This window comes from Terrapene carolina, unplaced genomic scaffold (genome assembly GCF_002925995.2).
Source record: "Terrapene carolina triunguis isolate 2854851 unplaced genomic scaffold, T_m_triunguis-2.0 Scaffold395, whole genome shotgun sequence".
NCBI lineage: Eukaryota > Metazoa > Chordata > Testudines > Emydidae > Terrapene > Terrapene triunguis.
Genome location: NW_020664746.1, coordinates 1,321,698 through 1,333,445, shown reverse-complemented (window position 1 = coordinate 1,333,445; position 11,748 = coordinate 1,321,698). Strand labels below are relative to the sequence as shown.

Sequence of the window (11,748 nt, the reverse complement as noted above, 5' to 3'; positions counted from 1 at the left end):
GCATGGTAGTGGGGGGCAAGTGATTCCTGTAGACACCATTTGTAAAGTGCTTTGGGATCCTCCAGGAGAAAAAGCACAATGTGTGTGTGAAATTATTAGTTTGTTAATCACAGACCTGAAACAAACCCTTTCTACAGAACTAGAACCCAGATGTGGATCTCACCCTGGACTGTCATTAAATTAAGCGACAAATAGCACAGGCAATATGCAAATTGGGTTACAGGATTGGAGACGCACACTTGACTTTCTTTCTTCACCTCTCCTCTTTCGTCATTAAAATTCTCGAGGTTGGTTCTTTGTTTTCAGAAGGGTCATTTTAGCTGATTTCCATGGGGACCCCTAGTTTATCTGATTTCCAAGGGAACCTCAAAGGCAGCACCAGCTTTTCCCCAGGCTGGGGGGAGGGGAAGGCACATGGAAAGTCAATAGGAATGGGTGGAAACTAGGAAACCACAGTAGTGGGTGATGATGGGGACAAGTTTATGTAAACAAATTAAAACAAACAAGAGCTTTGGCCGGGATCTTACTCCCCAGCTTCGGGGCACACACTGGCTTGGTCTACACTAGGACTTTAATTCGGATTTAGCTGCCTTAATCCGAATTAACCCTTCACCCGTCCACACTACAGAGCCAGTTAATTCGAATTAAAGGGCCCTTTAAATCGATTTCTGTACTCCACCTCGACGAACGGAGTAGAGCCTAAATCGATTTTGTTAATTCGAATTAGGGTTAGTGTGGACGCACACCACCGAATTACTGTATTTAAGTTAATGGGGTAGTGTGGCCGCACACCACCGAATTAATGTGGTTTAAAACCGAATTAAGGTGCTTAGTGTGGCCGCGCACAATCGAATTTATACAACCTGTTTCCCAAATTCGAATGATCTAAATTCGGATTAATCCTGTAGTGTAGACATACCCACTGATCTCTAACTATTGGGTAGAAGGAAACTTTCCAGGGGGGTATATTACCCCATAACCGCCCTCTCTAGGTTTGTTTCTCTGAAGGAGCTGGTGCTGGCTGCTCTTGGAGACAGGATACTGGGCTAGATGGACCTCAGGTCTGACCCAGTCTGGCAGTTCCTGAGAGCGATGGAGCGTGCGGCAGGACAAGGGCGGCTAAGCACGGCCTGGGAGAGTAACTGCCAGGAGTCTGGTGGCACCTCCAGAACGCTGAGTGGGCAACAGGCACTGTCAGGTCTCAGCAAAACTTTGCAAAGCTGAATTCTCCCGGTCCGTGGCCTCTTTGCTCTGGTTGTAGGGCTGTGGGGCAGTGGCGCTGCATGGCAGAAGTGGGTTCCCTTCTAGAACGCAGTGGGGGAGCAGCCCTGTGAGTCCATCCCGCCCATCTCCTTGCTGGGGCTGGGCTCAGCCCCGCTGCCCCCTCACCCATGCCTTTTAAACATCACCCTGGGGTTTCCACCACTTTTCCCTGCAGACTCTGGGCCAAATTTGGTCCTGGGATAAGCAGTGATGACTCCACCTGAGTTTCACCTGCTTACAGCAGGCCTACACTTGGCCCATTCCTCTACACTGCTGCTCTCGCTCGCTCGGGTGCAGAGAGCAGCAGCCAGCCCAGCCCAGCAGTGCCAAAGACGAAGCCCTGGCTGGAGAACGGTCCCTCCCGCAGAGCTAGGCTTTGGCCGCGGCCAGGCGAAATGGCCCCTTTTCTTCTTTAAGGAGAGTGGGAGAAACCACCAGCCCAGCTTATCAAATTTGGCCATGTCTGAAAAGCCCTCATTTCCTTTTCACCAAAAAAGATCAAAACCGGGTAATTGGCTCCCAGTGCAGATGCCTCTGAGCCTCTCTCATGTGTAAACAGCATTTCCAAGTGTTGATACAATCCAGACTGCTGCCGCTGCAAAAGCATCCCAAGTATTCCCAAGGCGCAGATGACCGCAGAATGGCTGCAGGCTCTGGGACTGCTGTAGGAACTTGCCCTGGGCAATGGGGTGAGGAGCCTGTGCCCCGATGTGATCCCAAGGTGCCAGCGGTGGGTCCCTTCTGGTGGGGCCTATTCAAACACTTCCTCCTCCAGCGGTGTGGGACAGGGATGGTGGCCGGAGGTCTGGGATCATATGCTGGAGCCTCTCTAGGGGCTAGTCCCACAAGCATCCGGGTGTTAAGAGACAGGATGCACTTGGAGCCATATCCCTGAGTGTGCTACAGCCCCGGGGGACCGTTTCCTCGGTGACCTTCCTGCAGCATCCCCTATTGGTAGATACCTAGTGCTAACACCTGGTTGACATGTCACCAGCTGATGACCAGGAACAGCTGCCAGCCTTTGAGCTAGATAAGGGTTTGAGCCCCCGATTTCGCAGCACTCCAGATTGAGGCGTGTTTGGGTTCAGGCATCTGTCTCAGCCCATTAGAGGCAGAGGGGCCCGCTACAAAGTCTGGCTCTGATTTGAGTTCAGACTCTAGCGTTTGGGGGCATTTGATATGGGACCCAGCTCTGTATTAACAGTCCCCTCTGCTCTTGTGCGCCTTGCAATAAGAGAGACTACGCAGCAGTGCCCTGGCTGGCTCTAGCCCTCCTTGAGTACGGAGAAAAGCTTGAACACGTGACCTGAGTGCAGCTCAGGAACTGGAAGGCAAAGAAAAAGAACAACGTGTTGCTTTGATAAAATCTCCTGACTCCTAGAACGCTTAGGGCTGGTCATGCTGGGAGAGTCCCTTGTAGCCCAAAGGCTGCAGCCTGTGTTTTGGGAGCAGGCTATCTGGGTTCCAGCCCTGCAGTTGCTACAAGGTTTGAAGCAGTCCGGGTCTGCAGCAAAGTGACAGGGAGCTCAATTCTGTCCAGGTCCACTTGGAGCTGGGAAAGTGCTGGGGTGAAAGGTGCTTGAGGCACATCAGCTCTTGCTTATCATGAGGGGTGTGGGTGAGAAGGGAAGGAGGGAGAAGGGAAACCCCAAGGGACAGAGAAGAAGCCCACCTCTGCTCTCCAGCATCCACGCTAGGCTGAGGGAGAGGGCTGGCGATGATCGCCAGCGGGTGTCAAACCATTTGGCTTTAGGACAACACCATCTTGTGGCAAAACCCAGACATGACAACTGCGCACAGCTGTAGCTCTGCTGGAAACCAGACCCAGGCTCGTAGAGGGAAAGAGAACCTGCCCCACCCCAGGGTACAGATTCAGACCCTAATTCCTGGCCTGGCGGGAGCCGTGGTGGAAGGGACTCCTGGTCACGCTGCACCGCACGGCAGAGCACAGTGCAGAGACTGATACAATTGTCATGAACATACAACCAACCAAGCCAGTTCCTCCTGAAAAGGGCTGTGAAGACTTTTCACTGAGTCACGCAGCCAAGGGGGTGCTCCCGCTCCCTGTGGTTAGCATTAGACATTTATCTATCATCATCCAGCATTAAACTCACCGAGGAAGATACAGGGCAGCTTTCCTTACTCTCTGTCCTGAGGCCCCCGGGGACCCCACTTCTGCCTTGCTTGTTCCCCTGCAAACAGACCGGCACGACTCTGGAGGGCTCCAGCCCTTATGCACCATGAGCGTGTGTTTGTGTGCTGCCACAGCCACAACGGCCCAGAGCACCGCACGGGTGCTGCTTACCGGCAACTCCAAAGCCAGCCCTGCTTCTGGGTGCACAGGCAGGCTTCTGCTGTGCCTTACAAACACCTGCATTTCGTCGGGCGGATCCACTCCATTGTCTGCAAAGCCCTGGGGGAAGGGCAGGGAGGTTTTCAGAGAAGCCACTGATATGTGTGGTGGAAATGAACAACGTCACTTAGCCACTTCTCTGCCTCAACTGACCTGAGCTGGAAAGGCTGGAAGGCCTGGAGCCAGCTCTCTGCACCTCTCATCAGTCAGCCCAGGGGGCACCGTACCTCTGGGCAGGAACACTGGGGCTGCTCTGGGACCTCTGCTCATCAGAGGAGGAAAGCAGCTGGCTGGCCAAGCTCCCGAGCTGTGTCATGCACCAGGAGCCATCTCTCCAGGCCTGTCCCTTTAGGGCATATACAATACTGTGCCATTAGCAGGGCAGCTGGGACTGAGCTGTGACCCCCTCCCCCCCCCATCTCTCACACAGGCCACCAAACAGCTTCCAGATGAGACCTTCCACTAGCTACTCATCAGCTGAATCCAAACCCTCGGCCTAGAGAGGAGCCTCCACATCCCGGGAAGGGGGGCCATGACTGCAGTGTCCAGAGCCAGGACTAGAACTCAGGGCCCCTGCGCCCTGCCACTGCCCTACCCAGCCTGCACAACGCACACCACAGCCTCTCTGCATGGCACATCTACCCTTTCCAAAGCGCTCCCAGGGGACTTTGCCTTCAGCCTGGCCCGGTGCTGGGGCTGCAGGTATTTAAGCAAACACAGCCCGTAAGCTCATGCTGTCAGCAAGGTGCACGTGGGCCATGGGGAGCCCACGTTCCGCCTGCAGCACCAGACAACACCAGCCATTGTCCCTCTGTCAACACCCGTGCTGGCACCTGGGGGAAGCTCATTGTGCTGCCAGACCCACCCCCAGGCACTGCAGAGATTAGGGGCTGATGCTTTCCTTTTTAAATCGCCTGGCTCATCCTGTTCCCGTCACACTGCGGCCAGGAGTCTGCGAGTCGCCCTCTGCCATGGACTGGGCTCCATCCCTGGTAGGTGCCTGGGCTGCTTTCACTAAACTTGGTGCTTTTTATTTACGCTCTGTTTATTAAGAGCTGGGTGGGTTTGTTTGCTTTGGAAACAGGCGCTCTGCCTGGATGAGTTATTGCTCCCCACGCCTGGCATAGCTGGGACAAAACAGCCACAGAGCCTGTGGGCTGCAGAGATTCCAGTGCAAAGGGGCCAGCGCGATAGCTCCTGCCTGGAGAACGACTTGCATTTAGAGAGCTCCTTTCAGCCCCAAGGATCCCAAGCACTCCGCACATGTAGGAATCATGGCACTCAGCAATGAAATGCAGCCACCTCTGGGGTGGGGCATGGCAGCTGTTTATCTGGGCACAATGTCACGCCCCATGAGTTTAGGACAGGGAGTGAAGAAGATTCCTGTGTCCAGTTGCAACTGGGGACTATATGTAGAAACGGTGGCTTTGTTTGCTGTTGGGAAGCTTGCCCTGCCCTTTAAGGATGGAGCAGGCTCCTGCAGGAAGAAGTGTGAGAGACATTGCCAGAGAGCCCTGCCCTATGACTGGGCCAGAGACAGGAAGGGAGGGAGCAGAGGTGAATGGCCAAAGGGCAAAGCACTGGCTCACAACAGGCAGAGGAGAGACAACTCAGGTCATGTACTGTGCCAGGAGAATGGCATCTTTACAGGGTAGGTACCTCAGTAGCCCAGTTCCTGGGGGCTCAGGTACGCTGGCAGCCCCCTGACACCACAGGGAACAACCACGGAATGGAGTGCGGGGGAGACAAGGGGTCATAGTGGGAGGAAATCCAGGAGGGTTTCGCTAATGATTACATTATTCAGTATTTCTGCTCTAACGCACCTTTCAGTCCAAATGGTCTGCAAGCCCCTACACACATGCAAGTTCCCTACACACATGCAGCCACCTCTGGGGTGGGGGGCACACAAATAGTCCACCCAACAAAGCACAGCAGTAAGCTGGGGAGGGGAAGAGCATTTTAGTCAAGGGGTGGGGGGAATGGACATACCTTCTCCTAGCGTGGCTATAACACCCATACACAACAAACAGGGGCTGGGGGGCTAGCACTGAAGACACAGGAAGCTGCATACCTCCGAGAGATGAGGGCTCAGTCAGTCTCCCCTGGGGGTGCGGGCACTGTCCCTATCAGGGTTTGCAGGAGTATCCCAGGCTAAGCCTCCACTCAGAACACCGCAGTGGCACAGCGCTTCAGCAATGGGAGGGGTTCTCCCGGAGCAAATCCACCTCCCCCCCAGGGGGTAGCTAGGTCAACAGAAGACTCATCCATCAATCTAGTGCTGGCTACACCGGGACTTAGGTTGGTTTAACTACGTCGCTCGGGGTGTGGATCCTTCACACTCTTGAGTCATCTAGCTGAGTTGATCTAATGTTCTGCTGTAGCCCTGACAGGTACAACACCCAGAATCCCCCTCCCCACTTTTCATGACGACAAGCGGCCCGCTAGAGATGGCATCAGGGTGGGAATTGCAGATGTGCACCACACATCCCTGTGTCACTACCAGCCTTTGGCACGGCAGGGCATTCACCACTGACTTGCCGTGGGGGGTTTACCCTTTTGCATTTCACCAGTGAAGCTAGACTGGCCACTGTCTCTCCATAATCATTTCCTCCTCCAGGTCTCTGCCATGCCAGCCCTGCAAACGGTGGCTAAGGAAACAAACAGACCAAAGCTCTGTTTGCATTAGTCTTAGGGGAAAAACAGAGAGAAATCCCCATTAATAAACCGACCCGACATGGGGGCTAGTCCCCTCCCCCCAGCCTGTCCAGCTCACTAGGGAGTTTGTCCTGACTTTCTGCAAACGGCCTCCCCCCTCCATCATTTCAACACTCAGGGCACTTGCAACAAGCAGCTATTCAGCCAGCCTAGCTTTGGAACTGCCATCATGGTGCTCTCCCCACTAGCACGCTGGAAACGCTGCCAGCTGCTGGCAATTAGGAGCAAGGCTGAGCCAGTCAGCTGCCCCATGTACCCAGCCAGCATAGGGGGCACCTGAGGTTGCCACCTGACAGGATGTGCCTACAGGAAACACCACCCCCAGGAGCTTAGATTTCACAGGGCAATCTCCCCACAGACGTGATCATTGCTGGAATCCCCACCTGCGAGCTGTTACAAAGGAGAACCTGTCTCATTTGCCCCACTTTACTGAAGCACAGAGAGGTTGAGGTCTCACCCAGGGTCACCCAACAAGGCCGTGGCACTCAGGAATGGAACACAGGAGTCCTGCTGCCCTAGCCTGTTTTTACCACTAGACCCCATACTGCCTCCCTGCACTGATGCCCCTCTGGGAAGTTCCAGCTCTGGTAGGGTTGGCGATTCCTACGATAGAATATTGTTCCCTTTGAACATAACCTCCCTGGGCCCCGGCCCCAGCCCAGTATGGGCTGGGCGGAAGCATTCCCAGTGCTGGCGTCACGCCCTGTCTTGGCTTCCTTCTCAGCTTCTCTTCTGCGCTCTCTCCGTCTCCTTCACGTGGGCTGCTACCACCGAACCCAAGGACCAAAGCAAGGGAGCGAAAGGAAAGAGGAAAGGACCGGCTAGGGACAAGGTCCAGCTGCTGGAGGCCCAGGCACCCAGCCCCGACCCCATGCTGAAGAGGAACTCCATGGCCTCAGCGGCGGACAGCCCCTACACCCTGCTGGAGGATTACGAACAGAGCATCCAGGAGATGGTGAGCCAGCTGCGGAACAGCTCAGAGCCTGCCGACAGCAAGTGTCAGGTCAACCTGAGGCTCTGGAGGTCCAATAAGAGGAGTCTGTCTCCGTGGGCCTACAGGTGAGACTGCAGGGCAAAGCACCCCTGGGGACTGGCACTCCCAGGGTAGGGCTCTCACCAGCACCACAAAGGAACAGGGCAGGGCTCTGCTGTGAAGGGAACCTAATGGGCACTAACCAAGTGGGGAACACCTATGGATGCTGTTCCATGGGGCAGTGATTGCACTGGGTGAGTGATCTGCATCCCTGAGCAGCCATGTGTCCATTGCCCTATATGACCCTATTCCCCCATGTGTGGGCATTGCAACATGGGTGCCCACTGATTCATGCATGGGCATCCCCCCAATGCACAGGCAGAGCCCGGTGCAGGCTCATTTCTCCACGTGTGCATTATTGCAGCATGTATTCCCCCTTCCCTGTGTGCAGGCACTGCCCCCTCACAAACACACACTCGTCCAAGGCGCCTCCGTGTGGAAGTGGCCTGTACTCCTGCCCGTGTCCCCGCTCCCCCTACAGGCTCTGTCAGCCTCACGCTCTCCCTCTTCTCTAGTATAAACCACGATGCAACGCGGATCCCAGCAGACATCCCAGAGGCGCAGTGCCTCTGCACTGGCTGCATCAACCCCTTCACCATGCAGGAGGACCGCACCATTGTCAGCATCCCTATCTACAGCAAGCTGCCCGTCCGCCGGCTCCTGTGCCACCCCCCTGAGGGCTCGGGAGCCAAGACCCGCAGGAAGAAGAAGAGGTGCCACAAGGAGTACAAGATGGTCATGGAGACCATTGCCGTGGGCTGCACCTGCATCTTCTGAGGACAAGAGGGTCCTCTCACCCTCACTCCATGCTGGCAGCACCAAACCCCCGGCCTCTGTGTATGGACACCAGCTCCCGTCTAACCAGCCTCCTTCTCTTGCTGGATCCATTTGGCAAGGGCCCCAGCCAGTGCCCACCAAGCCTCTCCCTCAAGGAGGGGTGGTCAAGGCACAAGCAGTGTGTGTGTGGGGTGGTGGTGGTGAATCTGAAGCAAGGAGGCAGCTGCTTCGACTAGAGATGGTTTGCCCCTTTGCACCCACATATCCCTATCTGGCTCCAGCATGAGCAACTGCTGCAAGGCCCTGCTCTTTGGGGTGCCCCATGTGCCGTGCCAGCTCTGCAGCTTGCAGCAGGGCCCTGGAAGGAAAGCCATTCTGCAACCCCCTAGCCCCAAGCTAGCTCCTCAAGCAGAAGAAGGGGGGGGGGGGGGGAAGGGAGGGGGGAGAGAAGATGGAGATGTCTGCCATGCAGGGCTCCGCTTCTGCAAGGCTTGGGAGCTGTGAATGGCAACTGCCACTCCCCCTCCCCATGCCCCTCAAGACAGCACTTCAGCCCCATTGGCTGCCGCCTGTCACCTGCTCCCCTTGCTCAGCAGCCGCTCAGTTCTGGGCTCGCGTCCGCACACTTGCACTGCTGCACAGCCATTCGGGCTAATTGTCCCACCGAGTCCAAGGGGCCGCCCCTTCTCACAGCCAGGCAGCATGACCAGAAGGGAGGCAACACCTCATGGGCACCTCAGGCAGAGGCCGGGAGAGGCAGCCACTCCGGGCCTGATTTCCCCCTATAGCTCCCAGCAGTGCCGGCACAGGAGATCCACTCTGTGGCCAGGCTAGCCCTGCACCCGCCCCAGGTCTGCAGGGAGGGTTGTAGTTGATGGTGAGTACAATGCGCCCTGACCCCAGCTCCCTGCAGCTGATTCCACGACTCTCTGACCTGGTCAGGTATTGGTGAGAGCACAAGCCAGGGCTGCTGTGGGCCACTGCCAGCAGCTGATCATTGGGGAGGGGGCACGTCTGCTGAACCTAAGCTCCCAGCAGCAGATGCTGCCTGTGAAATTCCAGGCTCCCTGGCCCCTGCCACCCGTTCGGCTGCACCCAGCTGAGGAATGTGCCTTATCTCAGTGCCACCGGGACGGGGCCTGGCCCCACTGGAACACCCGATAGCAGTGTCCGGGATGGAGCAGGAAGCCTGGCTAGGTGCCAAGGGCCTAAGGGCTTCTGCCGCCTTCCAAGGGCAGCGCGTGCTAACGAGTGGGAAGCCCACCATAGAAATCACCCCTTGGGGAGGGGCAGCGCCCCCTGGAGAAGGCTGCCATGTCCAGCTATGCATGGAGCATAGTAGCCCCCCAGGAGCAGGGCAGGCGAGATTGGGGTCAGAAGACAGCTGGGAGTGAAAGGGGGGGCACAGCGTTGGTCTCTCACCCCAGGCAAGCCTGGTTCAGGTACGGAGCCAGGCAGCACAGGGAAGGGGCTGGTTCCTGGCTGGTCTTTGGGCACACCAGGACTACCCCTCAGCACAGTGGGAGTGTCAATCCCTCTCCCCTGGCTGATCAGAGCCCATCTCCCCTTTGCCAGCCTTTCCAACGCCCTCTGCTGCATCCATCAGCAGAACAAGGGCATCGACCCTGCTACTGCCCCCTCCCAGAGCAGGGGGTCTCCTGCAGCTACCGCTGCTGCTCATGGAGGGGATACTGAAAAACAGACAAAATCTGGCTGGGCCTGGTTCAAGTGGCAGTGTCTGCAGGATGAGCCTGAGCTGGGCTAACCTTCAGCAGCGCCACAGCCCTTCACACACACTGACCAACTCAGCCTCACAACCGGTATTGCGGTACCCATTGTACACACAGGGAAACTGAGGCAAAGAGGTGGCGAGGCTTGGCCAGGGCCCTGGGCCAGGCAGTCCTGGTACAGAGCACTAGCTCCCTCTGTTTCTACTGAGGAAAGTATTTCTCCCCCAAGGAAGGGTGATAGCCACCACCCAATCCCCACCTCAGTCACTGTCTCCCCAGAGCCAGCCCAGCTCCTCTGGGTACAGCAAGTAAGCCGCCAACCCGAACAGCTTGGGAGCTTTAACGGGGAAGGTCAGAAGGGAGGCAGGGCCCCTCGTGCCTTGGCCCTGCTGGAGCTGTGGTTGGCGAGTTACCTGCTCTGCTCTGCTCTGTAGTTCAGAGACAGCGCTGGAGGCTGACAATAGAGCACATCCCTCACCCGAATTTGCTGGTCACCACTCCTCAGCCAAACCAACCTGGCTCCTTGGCATTTACTTCTCCTCCAGCGCACCAGCCCCAGCGCACGGGCCACCCTCCCACAGTGGGGCTGGCCATTCCTCAAGGAGCCAGAAGGGGGTGCTAATGCTTTTCTTCTAGTCCCAAAAAACTGAACTCATCCCCCCCCCCCATTATTCCTCAGCCCCCCCTCCATTGGGGCTGCTGCTGGCCAGTTTCCATCTCTGTTACCACAGGGCCTATCCAGCCAGCAGAGCAGTCTCAACTCATCGGGGCCACAGGTCCGCCGTGGGCTGGTGGTTAAGGCTTGGTCTACACTTACCCCCCAAGTCGAAGTAAGGTACGCAAATTCAGCTACGTGAATAACGTAGCTGAATTCGACATTCCTTACTTCGAACTTACCGCGGTTCAGACGCGGTCCACACGCGGCAGGCAGGCTCCCCGTCGACTCCACGGTACTCCTCTCGTTGAGCTGGAGTACCGCAGTCGACGGCGAGCACTTCCTGGTTCGATTTATCACGTCCAGACCAGACGCGATAAATCGAACCCGGAACTTCGATTGCCAGCCGTCGAACTACCTGGTAAGTGTAGACCAGCCCTAAGACTAGGGAGGCCACATGGCTCTGGGCAAGGAGAGCTTTGACTCAGCTCACAAGCAGCTCTCAGCCAGGGGGCACCGCACATCAAATTTCTAGGCAGCACCAACAGTCTTTCCCTTCACTCATGGGGTCACAATGCCACGCATTGAAGTCTGGCCGAGCCATCCCTGTCTGACAGAGCGGCATCTGGGCCCAATTTCAGTGCGTGTTGTGATGGGGCATACGGGGTCTTCAATGCTGAAACTGAGAAATACTGCCCTGAACACTGGGTGGATATTAAGGGACATGCTTTTAAAAGGTTTTCTAGCCTTTGCACAGTTGGACAGCAGATCAAAGGATTGATTTACTTCAAGTAGAATCCCCTTTATTGGAATCAATGTATTAATGGCCCCAGTTCCCTCTAGATTACTCTGTTGGGTTTTTTTAAGGTTCAGGGGACATGATTCAAGAAAGGTTGAAAACCCGTCTTAAACCGAGCATCAATCCCTCTGCCCCAGGGAACCTGCCAAGGACCGCCAGCCGCTACAGCGCTTCCTGAGTGTGCGTTCAATCTGTCCCCAACGCATGGGCTTAGAGAGGCTAGCAAGGCCCAAAGGGGTCAGGGTTAGCGCTGGGAAAGGGGTTTGGACGTCATGCTTGTATAGAGAAGGAGGTGAGCGGGCCTTGTGTCTGCTGCAGCGTCGGCCCCTCTAGCTGGCAGCTCCCCCCTGTCCCTGCCCTGCCTGCGTTTAGAGGGGAGCTGATGGGCTTGGTTAACAAAGCAAGAGCAGCTCTGGGTGAGAA

The 11,748-nt window shown here is 56.4% G+C and overlaps 1 protein-coding gene across 1 annotated transcript; it reads left to right on the top strand.

Moving 5' to 3' along the window:
* Window positions 1–4,587: 4,587 nt before the first annotated feature.
* On the top strand, window positions 4,588–8,141 carry IL17B (interleukin 17B). Its single transcript, XM_024203537.1, has 3 exons — window positions 4,588–4,608; window positions 7,056–7,390; window positions 7,880–8,141. Exons 1-3 carry the CDS (start codon window positions 4,588–4,590, stop codon window positions 8,139–8,141), a joined length of 618 nt encoding a protein of 205 aa, XP_024059305.1.
* Window positions 8,142–11,748: the final 3,607 nt, after the last annotated feature.

Bases quoted from the DNA above. Each gene is read 5' to 3' on its own strand.
- IL17B (XM_024203537.1), top strand. From the start codon at position 4,588: ATGGACTGGGCTCCATCCCTG. The intron at 4,609-7,055 runs GTAGGTGCCTGG...CTTCCTTCTCAG, and splicing joins TGGACTGGGCTCCATCCCTG to CTTCTCTTCTGCGCTCTCTC. The intron at 7,391-7,879 runs GTGAGACTGCAG...CCTCTTCTCTAG, and splicing joins CTGTCTCCGTGGGCCTACAG to TATAAACCACGATGCAACGC.